Source organism: Phocoena phocoena, chromosome 4, assembly GCF_963924675.1.
Source record: "Phocoena phocoena chromosome 4, mPhoPho1.1, whole genome shotgun sequence".
In the NCBI taxonomy this organism is placed as follows: Eukaryota; Metazoa; Chordata; class Mammalia; order Artiodactyla; family Phocoenidae; genus Phocoena; species Phocoena phocoena.
This window is the reverse complement of record NC_089222.1, coordinates 87,503,204-87,519,803: the sequence shown is the minus strand read 5'-3', so window position 1 is coordinate 87,519,803 and position 16,600 is coordinate 87,503,204. Positions and strand designations below refer to the sequence as shown.

At 36.5% G+C, this 16,600-nt stretch overlaps 1 protein-coding gene across 1 annotated transcript in view; it reads right to left on the bottom strand.

Annotated features, from left to right (window-relative positions):
* Positions 1–16,600, bottom strand: part of SLC9C1 (solute carrier family 9 member C1) — a 94,453-nt gene that overhangs the window by 31,204 nt on the left and 46,649 nt on the right. Inside the window, exons 11-14 of the mRNA XM_065875864.1 lie at positions 15,097–15,263; positions 13,091–13,216; positions 9,602–9,696; positions 6,977–7,096 (exon numbers count right to left, since the gene is read on the bottom strand). Coding sequence (XP_065731936.1) covers positions 6,977–7,096; positions 9,602–9,696; positions 13,091–13,216; positions 15,097–15,263 — 508 coding nt within the window. The remainder of the gene's footprint in view (positions 1–6,976; positions 7,097–9,601; positions 9,697–13,090; positions 13,217–15,096; positions 15,264–16,600) is intronic.

The window sequence follows — 16,600 nt, the reverse complement described above, 5'->3', positions numbered from 1 at the left end:
CCACAGCATGTGGGATCTTCCTGGACCACGGCTTGAACCCATGTCCCCTACACTGGCAGACGGATTCTTAACCACTGCCCCACCAGGGAAGTCCCTATGAGTTGACTTTTAAAAATCTATTATTTTATTTCATTTTTTTCATTTTACTTAGTTTTAGAGTTAACATATAAGTGATGCCATGCAGTATTTGTCTTTCTCAGTCTGGCTTATACTTAGCATAATGCTTTCAAGATCCAACCATGTTGTCACAAATGCAGGAATTCCTTCTTTCTCATGGTTGAGTAATACTCCATTGTATTTTCTTTATCCATTCATCCATTGATGGACACTTATGTTATTTTTATATATTAACTATTGTGAATAATGCTACTGTGAAATGGGAGTGCAAATATCTCTTTGATATCTTGTTTTTAATTCTTTTGGATATATACTCAGAAGTGGGATTGCTAGATCATGTGGTAGTTCTATTTTTAATTTTTTGAGGAGTCTCCATACTGTTTTCCACAGTGCTGCATCAATTTAAGAGATAAGAGAATGTGAAATGAACAAAGAACTATATAAAGTAGCAAGAAAACAATTATCAAATGGCAATAGTAAATCCATACCTATCTACTGATGATTTTCAGTAGTGGTACGCTTAGATTCCTTTCTCTTTATCTTTTGTGTATCTACTATTGTTTTCTGCTTTGTGGTTACCATGAGGTTTACATAAAACATGTTTATATTTATAACAGTCTATTTTAAGATAAACTTAACTTTGAATACATACTAAAATCTTTACATTTTTACTCCTCCTCTCCACATTTTATGTTTTTGATGTTACAATTTACATCTTTTTACCTTGTGTATCCATTAACAAATTATTGTAGTTATTTTTAGTACTTCTGCCTTTTAACCTTCATACTAGATTTATAAGTGACTTACTCACCATTATTACAATATTAGAGTACTCTGAATTTTAGTATATATTTATTTACTTATGAAATTTATACTTTGATATGTTTTCCTGTTATTAAAAAATTCCTGTTCATTTTACCTTGAAAGGGACTTTAGTCCATTTTAACATTTCTTGTAAGGCTGGTCTTGAGGGTGCTGAATTCCTCAGCTTTTTCTTGCCTGGAAAAACTCATTATCTCTTCTTCAATTCTGAACAGTTTTGTTGGGTAGGGAATTCTTGGTTGGTAGTTTTTTCTTTTTTTTTTTTTTTCAGTACTTTGAGTATATTATGCTACTCTCTTCTGACCTACAAAGCTTCTGCTGAAAAACATGCTGATAGCCTTATTGGTGTGTGTGTGTCCCTTGTATGTAACAAATTGTTTTTCTCTTGCTCCTTTTAATATTCTCTCCTTGTCTTTAACTTTTGACAATTTAATTACCTAATGTGTCTAGGTGTGGGTCTCTTTGGATTAATCATATTTGGAAATTTCTGAGTTTCCTGGATCTGGATGTCTGTTTCTTTCCCTATGTAAAGAAAGTTTCCTGCCATTAGTTTTTTGAATAAGTTTGCTGCCCCTTTCTTTCTCTCTTCTTCTGGGACCCCTATAATGTAAATACTGGTCCACCTGATGGTATCCCATGAGTCATTTAAGCTATCTTCACTCTTTTTCATTCTTTTTTTTCCTCCTCAGATTGGATGAATTCTGCTGCCTTGTCTTTGAGTTTGCTTATCCTTTTTTCTGCTTGATTTAGTCTGCTGTTAAACCCCTCTATTGAATGTTTCAGCTCAGTTATTCTTCAGCTCTGTGATTTCTGTTTGGGACATATTTATACTGTTTATCTCTTTGTTAAATTTTCCCCTTTGTTTATATATTCTTCTTCTGACCCTAGTGAGCATCTTTGATCTCTCTAACAGATAAATCACTCTAACAGATATCTCTAAGAGATAAATCACTTATCTAAATTTCATTAAGGTGTTTCTGGAGTTTTATTCTGTTCTTTTGTTTGGAACATATTCCTCTGTTTCTTCATTTTCCTTCATGCTCTGTGTTGGTTTCTGCACATTAGATAAAACAGCCACCTCTTTCAGTCTTGATGGACTGGTCTTGTGTAGATAAACCTTATCATTCAGCCTAGCCTGAGCTCTTGGTTGTCTCTCAGACCTTCGTGATTGTCCAAGCTGCCTTATTTGCTCTTAGTGGCTCCCAGTAGTTGAGGATGTGCCAAGACCTGTTTGTGTCCCATTGTGGAGAGTATCATTCATCACCTAGATGCAAGCTGTTTGGAAACTGGACTCCTCAGGTAGCAGCTTTTGAGGTAGGCAAATAGACTTCTTTCAGGGAAAGACTGGGAGATGGGTATTTCTATCTGCTCCATCTGCACTGAGCCCTGGAGCTGTAGTCCATTAAGAAGTGTTTCTTTGTTTGCTACAGTCCTGTGGGTCCTAAAATACAAGCCCCCTTGGCCACTAGAGCCAGGCAATCAAGAGGTGTGTCCTTTGTGTGGCAGCCACAAAATCCAGGGTGCCAAATTTTACACAAGCTCCTTCCAAGGAGACAACATCCTCATGAACCCATTAAGAACTGTTTCTTTGTCTGCTCTAGTCTTGTGTATTTTGTGGTTATAAGCCTCATTAGATTTTAGAATTAGGTATTTTGGGGGCCCATCCCCTAGGGTGAAGTCTTAAAAGTTGGAGTGCTAGATATTGGGCTCAAATCCTTTGCTTCTTGGGAGAGACTGGGAGCTGTGTGTTCCCTTCCGATTGTATGTCTGTGCCAGGGGGTGAGTTTTATGGTGAAAGTGTGTCTCAGCCTTTCCTACCTGTTTCAAAGTAGGTATTTTCTCATTAGCCTGATGTGTAGGAGTTGCTCAGATAGTTTCTGGATTTCTTTCAAGGAGAACTCATCCATGTTTAGCTGTAGGTTTGGTGTGTCCATGGAAGGAATTGAGTTCAGGAGCCTCAATGCCACCATCTTGGTTGAGAGAACAGACTGCTTTTTAAAATTTCTTCCAGCAATAAAATCACATCTGGCACAGCATTACACTTGAGGTTACCTTTTGCTTAAATTGATAATTGACTATAATCTGATTTGTTTATGTCAGATAGATAAATTAAAGGGGATATAATGGGAATTACTTACAATTCCTTTAAATCTTTAATGTTGGTGTTAGCTTTTAAACTCCTCCTGGAATGCTATATTGCTTCTCATTACTATTTTGGCCAAGGGTTCCACTTGGCCACTTGGCCACTTCTGCCATGATTCTTACAATATAGGTCAACAAGGCAATGTTTGTGTTCAGCTAGACACTAAGTATATTCATCCCAATCATACACTTAAGGACTTAGGGAAATAACCACACAGTGGACCTGGTGGACTTCTATGAGACAGACTGGGTCAGAAACTCCATAAATTATCTGGCCTAAAAGCTCCCAGTTTAACTTGAGGAACACAATAGTATTTCAAGCCTTTGGTATCAGTATCATTTAAAATGCCATAACCCAAAGTCCTAACAGAGTCTGAGTATTTTCTTTTCCCAATGCACAGGAACTCTGGTAAAATGATTAAATGTCCATTTGAGAGAAGATTGAGGAAATATTTATCCTACATATTTGTGGTGCTTCAGTTCTTTCTCAAGGACTCTGGTTCTGAGAATTGACTTAGCTATCTTGCAGTAATTGACTTCATGCCTTTGCTCAACAGCTCTCCCTTTTTATCTTTAGAAAGGTCAAGTAATACCATAGTTAACTGTTTGTCTATATTGTCTTTTAATATACAATATTTGTTACCCATCCTTAGGTCAAACACTCTGACTGCTACTCCAGATTTGCTGTCCACAAAATAAAGTATGCCCACCTTGCCTCTGACATTTAAGTGTTGCCATCTGTCTTCTGCCATTCCCATTTCCTTTTGATACTAGAGAGGCAAGTTCCACAGCAGACTTAATGATGGTTAACCATGTCCTGCAGAGGACATCTATCATTGAGTTTTTCACTGTTGCCTTGGTGAAGGGAAATATCCTCCGTTCTTTCACAGGGAACAAGATCATGAAGTTGGTTCTTCATTCTAATATAATAAACCTAGTTAAATATTCCAATTTTATCATCTGCACTTCATTTATTGTAGGTTATTGGCCTGGTCAAGCTTCAAAGAACCATCTCAGGAATATAATAGCACCAGCTCCAAGTGTCCTTCCTAGATAGAATGTTGAATCCTGAATTATCATGGATAAGACCTCTGTGCCAATAAATTTCTCCCCAGTCTGGCCTTATGTTGCAGCCTTCTGGTCCCATATCCTCAAGACCCATCTCCTTATATGTTCTACTAGTATTTGCTGATGTCAGGTCCTGTAATTCCGTCAGCTGACAAGTTGTAGTCTCCTGAAGCAGCCACTATATTTCCCCCTCCAGCTGTGTTGAGACCTGACCTGGGTAATTACCTTGGAAGCAATGAAAAGGTGGTAGAAACTATTATATATATTTTTTTCACGTTATATAATTTATATATAAATTGTATATTTTTTCATTTTCATTATATAAATCTTCTTTTGGTGATTGGCCTTGTTCATGTTTGTGACTCCATCACTTACTAACTTCAACATTTCATTAATACTTATAGTCTATATTGGATAATTTTAATAACTGAAGTCTTAGGGATATAAATCTGCCGTTATTTCTGCTGATTCACTCTCATGATTATTTATTTCCTTGTGTCTTTGTTCATCTTTGATAGTGACTTCATCCACTGGTTAGAGAACTCAATTTTTATTTAGCACAATAATAAATGCTAACATTTAAGTGCTTACTTAGTGCTAGTCTCTGGACTAAGTGCTTCTACACACACTATTTATGCAATCTTTACAACAATTCCATAATGTAGGCAGAGGTGAACCCAACTAGCATATACTAATACCTACTATATGCCAGTTATTTTGCCAAATGCTTTACACATATCAGTCTCCAGAATATGACATCGATATTACTTTATCCGTTTTTCAAATGAGAAAACTGAGACCTGTAAAACTTATCCAACTAATAAATGATAAAGACTAGGATTCTAAACCAAGCCATCTGACTCCAGAATCTGTACTACCTACTCTGAGATGAGTGATACATAAGAGACAGCCTAAAATGTAGACGACTATAAATCCTAGTTTTTCAAATCTCCATTTCTTTGTTACATCAACAGAAGTAAGTACTCAGAAAGTTGTAGCCTAAGTCACTATTGAAGGTTTTAAAAGAACCATAGTACAAAAATATCCATTTGGTATTTACTGATACTCCTATTGAGAAGAGGGAGACCTCTCTTGAATCTAAGAAAAGAAATAAAAGATATCCCAGTTGGAAAGGAAAAAGTAAAATTATCTCTATCCCTAGGTGATATGCTCTTAAATACAGAAAGTCCTAGAGAATTCACAAAAAACAACTAGAGCTAATAAATGAATTCAGCAAAACTTCAAGATACAAGATCAATATACAGAAATAACCTGTATTTCTATACACTAGAAATAAACACTACAAAAATGAAATCAGAAGCACAATTTTATTTGAAATAGCATAAAAGTATTTAGGATTAAATTTTACCAAAGACATGTACACTGAAAACTTTAAGACATTCCTAGCAGGAATTAAAGATCTAAATAAATGAAAAGACATCCCATGTTCATGAATCAGAAAGTTTAATATTTTAAGATGGTAATACTACTCAAAGCAATTTACAAACTAAATGTAATCCCTAAGAAAATCTCAATGACATTTTTTATGTGCATAAATAGACAAGCTAATCCTAAAATTCATATGGAATTGCAAGGAACCCTGAATAGCTATACCAATCTTGAACAAGTGGATGGACTCACATTTCCTGATTTCATAATTATCTAGCAGATGTGGAAAACAATTTGGTGTTTCCTCAAGAAATTAAATAAATTAATTAAATTAAATAAATGTTATTTTCATATGATCCAGCAGTTTTACTCCTAGGTGCATACCCAAAAGATGGAAAGCAGAAATTCAAACAAATACATGTACATAAATGTTCATAGCAGCACTGTTTACAATAGCCAAAAGCTGAGAACAACTCAAATACTCATCAACCGTTGAATGGATAAAGAAAATACAGCACGTCTGTACAATGGACTATTATTCAGCCATTAGAAGAAATAAAGTATTCGTACATGCTACAAAGTAGATGAACCTTATGCTACAGATACATGCTACAATGTGGAAGAAACATTATGCTGAGTGAAAGAATCCAGAAACCGACTTCACCCTGTATGACAGACTCTAGGTCCATCCACCTCACTACAAATAACTCAATTTCGTTTCCTTTTATGGCTGAGTAATATTTCATTGTATATATGTGCCACATCTTCTTTATCCATTCATCTGTCGATGGACACTTAGGTTGCTTCCAGGGTGGGATAGGGAGGGTGGGAGGGAGGGAGACGCAAGAGGGAAGAGATATGGGGATATATGTATATGTATAGCTGATTCACTTCTTTATAAAGCAGAAACTAACGTACCATTGTAAAGCAATTATACTCCAATAAAGATGTTAAAAAAAAAAGAATCCATAAACCGAAGGCTATATGTTATATGATTCTACCTATATAATACATTTGGAATAGGTAAATTCATAGAGACAGAAAGCAGACTAGTGCTATCCAGGAGCTGGGGGGGGGCGGGGGGCGGGGAAGAGAGAATGAAGAGCTTAATGGGTACTGGATTTACATTTGGGGCAATGAAAATGCTGTGGAATTTGACAGAGGAGATGGTTGCCCAACGTGAATATACTAAATAACCCTGAATGGTACACTAAAAATGGTTAATGTTTAATCTTGTATGAAATTTACCTCTATAATAAAAGTTATTACGCTATATCTTTTTTTCTTTAAGTAACTTTTTGTATGTATATAAGTAATTTAGTTGTAAACCACCTCAAAATATTTTACAAAGTATTCAGGATATAAATTTTTAAAAATAAATAAAAGGAAATTTCAAATGATTATAATAACATTTCTAGTAAGGTTTAAAAGCACTTACCTTGATGGGATCCCTTTTTCCTTTTTCGTATTATACACCCAGTTGAGCAATACTTTTCTAGTAAAGACAAGAATTTTTTTGCTTTCAGAATAATTCTTTATTGTCTCTGCACTTATATATCTTAAAAAAAGAAAAAAGAAGAAGAACCTTTAAATATGCTTTAAATTTTTTGAGATAAGTTTAATGCAGTATTGTCAGGAGGCAGGAAAACTATTTTGTCCAGTGACGACAGGAAATGAGACACTTTCATGGTCATAGGTCCAAGTCATGAAGATGTAGATGAAGGTGGATATATAATTATGAAGTTAGATTGTGGGACTCATCATTAAACAGAGAGTAAAAAAAAAAAAAAAAAGGAGATAAATGGTTCAAAATAGAGAAGTCAAGTTTCAGGGAGAGAAAGCATACCATGATTCAAATATTTGGGATTCAAATATATGTGGGTTTTTGTGTTTGATCCTCCATTATCTGGGTGGTAGTGAACAAATTACCTCATTAACCTGTTTGCTCTCAGAATGGAAGTAAAAATACTTACGTCAGCCTGGGAAACTTAAATGAGAAAGCATATATGAGGCATCCAGCCCAACTCACACATTTGCCCATCTCTTTTCTTGCACCTTCTGGGCAAGTAATCAGGGAGTTTATGGGGAAAATACAAGTGGAGAAGTGAAAGAGTAAAAATAGTTACTTGGAGAAGTTGGTGCTCATAAACTGCCAAAAGACATTTGCCCCAAGTTGCCTGTAGGTTTCTTCTGGGTTTTTTGTTGAGGCAGTTCAGATCTATGTGCTATGATTTGGTCTTGCTGAGAAAATCTCCTTGGTTTTATGAGGAACTTACCTGCTGCTGACCAGATACTTACATTGTCTTCATCAGAAGGAGGATGGGGCTCCATCCCTGGATCTGAGGCCCTACCTTAAAATGCAGCTTAATGGAAGGGCATTGGTGACTTAAGTACAAAGGTGGACCTTGTTCTTCCTATGGATTATGATGTTCTCACCCTAAAATTGGGGCAATTTCTCTGTTACAGGGATACTGATATAATTAAAAAGAAGGAAGTTATTCCGTTCTCTGTGATTCAATACAATCATGTGGTAATTACATGGAAAATCATGAATGTATATATGACTTGATTCATTTCTGATTTTTAAAATATTTGATTGAGCACCTTTTATGCTTGATAAATGCATGGGGTAAACCATAAATACTGGTCTCTGCCCTCAAGAATCCAGAAGACTAGTGGAGTAAAACATACAAACAACAGTTGCAGTTAATTGTAGTAAGCGTTCTGCAGAGACAACAAGAGGACACTCTGGACCCACAAAGGAGGGTGTTGAATATAGTCTTGGGGAATCAGGAAACCTTCCTGAAGGAATTAATGTCGAAGCTAAGACTTGATCATTTCACAAGTTCCTATGAATCCTAAAATTCTGTGATATCAATGTGTGTGATATTTTACAGGCCAAATTATTGTGTTTTTCAGGCTCCTGAGTTCCTATTTTATATCAACATGTTCACTGTTTAGACCTGATTTAGGAAAAGAGTATGATCTCTCTAACTAGACAGTGAGGTAGGATAGCTTTGAACCTGTGCTCTGTAATTCATTAGTTAAATAACCTTGGGTAAATTATTTAATCTCTCTGTGCCCCACTTTCCCCACCTGCAAAATAAAGGTAATAATAGCACTTATAGGATATTTATGACATTGAATGGGTAATACATGTAATATGTTTAAAACTGTGTCTGACACAGGGCAATAAATATAAGCTCTATTCAAAGTATTGCTTCTTAGGCAATTACGCAGGCACTTAGCACAGGTCCTGGTACTTCTATTTAACCCCCTACTGTTTTTATCTTTTTATCTCAAGCCAGTGCATGTGAGTGGACACCAGGCTGGCACATGTCTTAAGTTTTGAGGGGTGCACGCCAAGGGCCCAGTTTGCTTGTAAGATCATGACATAAGGGAAAAGGCCCAAGCAGTCCTAGAAATAATCTTAGGACCACTTGAGCAGGAAATTTTGGTGTCCTCAGTACCAGAAGTGAGATCTAGAACAAGAAGGTATGTCTGGGTTTTGGGTGGTCACTGTCACAACTGCATTGCAGTTTAACTCGTCCTCTGCCCAATCATACATCCTTCATCCTTCCACTCCACAGGGGATGATCTGAGGGTACTCCCTAACATGCTGACTTTGAGGAACTCATTGTTGACTCTGGAGGCTTGCATCTAAAGAAATCATTATGAGTATATCAGGAGAGGTTGTGCATTGGGAAGATATGCCTGGAAGAACTAAGGAAGTCTTTGACCTCAGTGAGGTATCTGAGTAGCCTAGAAGGAGGAGTGGTTTACCACAGCTTAGCTTTGCAGGGGTGGGCAAAATGAGAAAGGGAAGAGCATCTCAGTCAGAAGCAGCAGCTGGTTCAAATGCACAGAGGTGTGAATGAGTGGAGCAAGTTTGGGAAACTGGAAGCAGGTGATTTGGCCTGGTTGTGGGGTGGAGAGCAGGCAGTGTCTTGCACGCATAATACTGGATGATCTCAAGTTACCGGACAAAAGCGAGAAACTCATTTGCACAATTTCCTAAATGCAGTGGCTTAGGATGGAAGCTTTCTCCTGAAAATATACTTACTCTCCTTTCTCACCAAAGCTTCCTGCTGCACCTACCAGCACCTGGACGGCACTCTGGGACAGAGTCTCATTCCTGTATTGTCTCTGGTAGCTTGCCTAAAAGAAATGTTGAATCAAATCATTCTATAATATGGGTAACAGGGACAATATATTATTTTCTTTATGGAAAAATAATCTGTGAGAAAGAAGTCAAAATCCCCAAATAATCAAGTATCTTTATATAAAAAAACTTTTTTTCTATGGAGTCCAGACCATGAAGTCAGTGCAGAAGGTAGGTCTGAGTTTTGGGTAGAATGAAAATGGTTATGCAGGAAACTAGGTTCCTCTAGATGTTAATTAGGTTTTCAAAAATAAGTTGAGTTCTGTGGCCAAAAAAGTGTGGGAACTGTTGCAAAGTAACCCCATCTTAAAAGCTTATAATGCATATTAGAATATTAAAAACTCTGAGAAATTCTACAGTAAGGGATTCTGATTTATATCTTTATTTAATTCCACTTCCCCAAATATTTTGACAACAGAACTCTCTTGTCTCCAATCTATTCCCAGCATGAAATGAACTGCTCCTGTGGTGCAGAACACAGACATTCATTCATTCGGTCCATATACTGAGAGCCCACTCGGCTTCTGTGTGCTGAACATTGTTGAGAATCAACTGCCTAAATTGGGATGTGTGATATGACTAAAGATTCCTGGTTCCATAGAAGACACTCTGTCTGCACAATTATTTACGGACATTGAAGCATAGTTTTGCTCTTGGGGGATCCTAGAAAGGGACAGAACTAAATTTAAGGATGAAAGGTCAAAAGGTTATTTGTCAGTAATGAAAAGAAACTTAAACTTCATTAAAATACTTGCAAAATAATGTAAAATTAAAATATTTTCAGTATCCTCAAAGATAAGTACTGTAGTTTGTGGGGAAAATAAGAAAGCTGAAAGTCACATGGAGCTCACGAAAGCTTAGCGACATAAGTGACAGAGCAGTTAGATACTAGAAAAATGTTAACTCTTAAGTGATCCTTCACACCAAAATGTAAGAAGAATTTAGAGAATGGTTGATTCCTAACAATAACTGCCATCTCTGAGCTCTCTAATATACTATTGAATTAACATAATTATGTTTTACAGAAAATTATTTAATTCTTGCAACAGCTTTATGAGGAAGGTATACGAATCTGCATAGATGAGAAAGATGAAGCTCCTCAGGGAGTTGAGCAGTTTTCTCAAGATCACATTGGAAACTCAGTTCTTTCTGAATTTAAATCCTGCCTCTCTTTTCCCCCATTATGTTGTGCTGCTCTCCTGTGCCACTGTCTTACCATGCTGTGCTTCCTCTTCTTTCTTTTTTTAATTAGTTAATTAATTTATTTGTCTTCTCTGGGTCTTAGTTGCCACACGCAGAATCATCGTTGCCGCGTGTGGGTTCTTCCTTGTGGCATGTGGGATCTTTAGTTGCGGCATGCATGCGGGATCTAGTTCCCTGACCAGGGATCAAACCTGGGACCCCTGCATCGGGAGCGTGGAGTCTTAACCACTGGACCACCAGGGAAGTCCCCCTCTTCTAACATACAGTAGTGGAAGAGATATTGCTCCCGTTAACAAGAGCTGGCTGAGATTTAAATTAAAACTCTCAGAGCTTTGAAAACTGCAATAACAAATTAATACTGTTGGGAACAGTGAACATTAGTATTGAGATTGCAGAAATCAAATCAACAAGCTAAGATACACATGAAAATATGTCTAGAACAAAGAAAGACTAAAAATATATGAGGTAAGATGAAGATCTGGAGAACAGAACAGAGAGATCCAATATACTTTGAAAAATAGGATTTCTGGATTAAGACCTAACACACAGCACAAAATCAATGAAGATATAATAGTAGGAAAAAAAAGTTTAAGGCAATAAATCAAAAAGGTACAGGAAGTATATATTGCAGAAAACACAGGCTATCATGAGTCGAAGGAATCTAAGAGGTCATTCAGGTAGCATAATTTCCCCTTTTACAGATGGGGAGAATAATAACTTAAAAGAATATGTTCTGAGTCACATATCATATTAATAATAAAAGCAAGACTCAAAATGGAGTCTCCTGCATTGATTTTAAGGGTTCCTGAATACTGTATTTTCCTGAAATAAATTAAAAATCTGGAAGTGACTCAAAGACATGATCTCATAAAATCTGCTGGTGGAACAAAGCATGATATGGGCATAAGTTCACCCTTCATGGCACTGCCTCAATTGCTTAAAGAAGTTATTTAGGTCCTTGGAAAGCTGTCTTTGAGACTCAGCTTGTCTGCCAGGACTACTGCTGAGGAGGGAATAATCATACCCTAAAGATCTTCCATTTCCCAAGTTAGACAGAGCAAGCAGAACCCTATATGCATGGAACAGAAGAGAAATGCATGACAGTTCCACAGTCAGTGAGGAAGGCCCAACATGAACATTTTGAGAGGATGAGTCATGGCAACTGGTCAAGATTCTGACCTGGATAGAAAATGGTAACTGGGCTATTAGCATTTTCTCACAGAGTCCTATACGCTGCTGTGCTACAGAATTTCTTTAATTTTTACTCAAGATTTGATATGAAAACATACTAACCTATACCTGCAGTTACTAGTGGACTTGGTGGTATTCTTTCGGGAAAAACTGGTTCGGTCCAGAGATAGGCAGTGTCATGGAACTGACTGCATAACGCATCTGGTGGTAGAGCTCAGCTGTAATTCCTGCCATTGGGATCTGTGAAATTCCAAGTTCCTCAAAATAAAACACCTTCTACTTAAGCTAATTTGAGTGGATTTCTTTTTCTTTCTGTCCTTTTCTTTTTTCTCTTTGCACTCAAGCAGATTCCTAAGACAATGCCAAACTTCCCTTTGCCTTTGTAAACAATCTATTAAGCTGTGCAGGTGAGAATAACCAAGATGTCTTAAGCAAGGGAGAAACTTTTCAGTATAATTTTAGCCAATAATTTAATTTTTTTAATTTAATTTTTTTTAGTATAGTACTGGCACAAAAACAGACATGTAGATCAATGGAACAGGATTGAGAGCCCAGAAATAAAACCATGCACCTATGGTCAATTAATCTATGACAAAGGAGGCAAGAATTTACAATGGAAAAAGACAGTCTCTTTAATAAGAGGTGCTGGGAAAGCTAGGCAGCTACATGTAGGAGAATGAGATTACACCATTTTCTCACAACACAAACCAAAATAAATTCAGAATTAAAGACCTAAATGTAAGACTGGAAATCACAAAACTCCTAGAAGAAAACATAGGCAGAACACTCTTTGACATAAATCGTAGCAATATTTTTTGGGATCTGTCTCCCAAGGCAAAGGAAACAAAGCAAAAATGAACAAATGGGACCTAATTAAACTTAGCAAAGGAGACCATTGACAAAATGAAAAGACAACCTACTGAATGGTAAAATAATATTTGCAAATGATATAAATGGTAGGACAAAAATTTTAAAAGTGTGTAATAAAATACTAACTATTTGTGCTGACAGGAGACGCCTCTTGGCCAGCTCCATTGCTTCAATGTTAAGGGTCTCATCTATTTCCTTGTTACAGTGTAGACATTTCACTTTTTGATGTTCTGTTTTTTCTTCTTGGTCCAACTAAATAAAACACAAATCAAAACCCAAAAATAATACATGAACATTAACACATTGTTTAGCATAAACCTCAAGCAATTCACATACCATTTTGGTTTAAAAAAGTATAGAAATTTTGCTAGATACAGAAAAATGTTCAGATGAGTTTTCTCATCATTTGCACAGTCATCTAGAAGGTAACATAATGGCCAGCTTTGGGGGGAAGGAGTTATATCATATTTTTACCTTTCATGGCATTGGTAAAAGTTTATGAAAGCTACTACATTGCTGATCACACTTTAAACCACTGGTTCTGAAAGTGTGGCTCCCCAGCACCAGCAGCATCACCTGGGTAATGTTAGAAATGCACATTCTCAAACACCACCACAGACCTGCTGAATCACAGACTGTGGGGAGATGGGACAGCAATCTGTGTTTTTACAAACCCATTCCATGATTCTGCTACAGCTAAAGTGTGACAACCACTGCTTTAAACTAATCACTTGAGGTAGAATAAAAAGTGAACGTGGCTGTTAGGAAATGGGTATATGGATAACTCCATTTTATAGATGAAAAAAAGTTGAAGCTTAGATAAAATAAAAGGTTTATATAAAGATCATAAAGCATCTATTAAGTGATAAAGCTAGGATATGAACCCAGATTTTCTGAGTCTAAAGCCAATGTTCTATCTATAACACTAGAATATCCCTCATGTCAGCAGCATAAAGAGGAGAATGTAGTTGTTTAATCATCTGCCTTCTGAAACAGATCAAATACCAGAGTGGTGACCTCAACCCCGACTTTGCGTTAGAAGTAGCTGGGTAAATGGATTAAAAATATATATTCCTGGGACCCTCCTCAGACCATCTGCATCAGAATCTCCTGGGTAGAGGCTGGGAAATCAATCCGTATTTTTTAATAAGCTTTCCCAGTGATTCTGATGCAGCCAGATTAACAAAAGGCCACAATCAGATATTGGGAGCTACTATAAAAAATCCTTAGATTTGACTTGGTACTTTTCTTATCCAGAAATCCTGGCAATATTCCTGCAGACACAAGGCTTGATTCTGAGCCCCCACCTGGAGCTTCAAGCACCTGTTAGAGGATTTTAAATGGAGTTTTAGAAATCCTATTTCATAGCAACCAATTATGTCTACAGTCATAGAAGTTGACCCCTCATATTGTTTGATGCAGAGAAACATTGCAATGAAAATTGGACTTAATATAGGAGATGGCAACCCAGAAGAAGCATTGAGCAGATACCAGGACAACTTTTATTATTTCTCCTTGTGGCATTCATGACTGCTAATGAATTATGAACTCATATATGAATTAGAAGTCTGAACATGGAGATTCTAAAGCATATCTCAGAAGCAGGAGGTGACATTTCACCACATCTAATCGTATGACACTGGCTTTGAATTCTATTTTATATTACAAAGTAATATATATACATATATATATATATATATATATATTTCTTTTTTTTTTTTTTTTGTGGTACGTGGGCCTCTCACTGTTACGGCCTCTCCCTTTGCGGAGCACAGGCTCCGGACGCGCAGGCTCAGTGGCCATGGCTCACGGGCCCAGCCGCTCCGCGGCATGTGGGATCCTCCCAGACCGGGGCACGAACCCGGCTACCCTGTACCAGCAGGCGGACTCTCAACCACTGCGCCACCAGGGAAGCCCTACGCTGTCTTTTAAAGGCAGCTCCAATACACTAGTCCTTCTTTTGAATCTACAATACATACTAGCTATACTCAAAGGGGTTGTCAGTTCTACTTTGCCCCATAGTGGTCATAAAAATCCCTAAGAATTGTGAATTAATATTTATAACATTTATACTTATTTAAGGGCAATCATATCCACTTTGAAGGAATAAACAAAAGATATTACTTGCTTACTGCATATGGGTTTTGCAGTATAATTGCTTTCTCAACCATGTTCCAATCTGCGTTAGCAAGATCTTTGTCAAATTTGAGTGCAGAGGCTGTAGATACGGTTAGTTCTTGAAAGTGTTGAAATGTATAATACAGTGATTTATACTTTGTTGATGTGACATCATGAAGACCTTTGATACAAAGAACACATTTTATAAATAGTAGACATCATCATTTTAATGATATATATAAAATATACATATAGATGTGTAGGAGATATATGCAGGAGGTATAGATATACATATATGTACACAGTGTATGTGTAGATATATACATATATTTCCCACCTATACATAAGGTCATATATATAAGTATTTATGATATATATTTATTTATCTCCAGATGTATACATTTGACTCTTGAACAATATGGGAGTCAGGGGTGCCAACCCTCCACGCATATAACTTTATAGTTGGCCATTCATATCCATGGTTGTGCATCCTCAGATTCAATAAGCAGGTTTGTGTTATACTGAAGTACATATTAATTTTTTTTAATTAAAAAAATTCACATCCACTTATAAGTGGATTGGCGTAGTTTAAATTCATGTTGATCAAGGATTAACTCTGTGTGTGTGTGTGTGTGTGTGTGTGTGTGTATGTATATATATCTCCAGACCTCAATGTTTGAAGGAATCTTACTACCAGACACAAATTCCCTTTTTCTGAGCCATAGAAGTTTCTTTGGAAAGCAGTAATGTTCCATGAGCAAATGTTCACTGCTCTCAGTGCAAGTAAACAGATGCTCCACACTAAGAATTTTAGGTTTATTTAGCTACTAAGTAGAACATCTGATAAATTGAAAAATTTTACCTCTTTAATCTGTTTTTTCCATTTTACTATGTTAAGGTTCAGAAAATTAAAAAAGTAAATGGAAGAAAAGATTTTGTTGCAAATATGAGGAGGAAGGTGCAATATTATCCATAAAGATGAAATTTAAGATTGGTTACAAAATGCCATATGAATGAAAACTCTGTGTGTAACAAGAAAGGGTGATAAAGCAGTTAAGAATACAATGGATTAAAAACATTAGAGCAATTTGTTTTTAGTTCTTTAACTGTCGTTATCAAGCCATGTGACCTTAGATGAGAACTTTTAACTCTTTAGATTTCAATTTATCAATTGTTAAAAAGTAGGGGATTGAAACAGTCATATTGTATAATGCTGTTGCCTCCTAAAACTGGTATTTCTGCTTCTATTCTCTTCATAGCTCCCAATCAGCTATCCACAGAACGAGAGTTGTCTTTTTAAGTTAAGGACCTTATTCATAAAATTACACTTACTTGCTTAAAACCAACCAAGAAATCCATTTATCCCTTAGAATAAAATCTTAAAATTCAAGGTCCTTCATTATCTAACTCTTTCCCTACCTCTCCCATCTGAACTTCCTTCACTATTGGCATTGTTCTTGAAGGTCCCAGCACCTTACCTTCTTTCCTTGAACACACTCATTTTCTAATTTCCTCAGG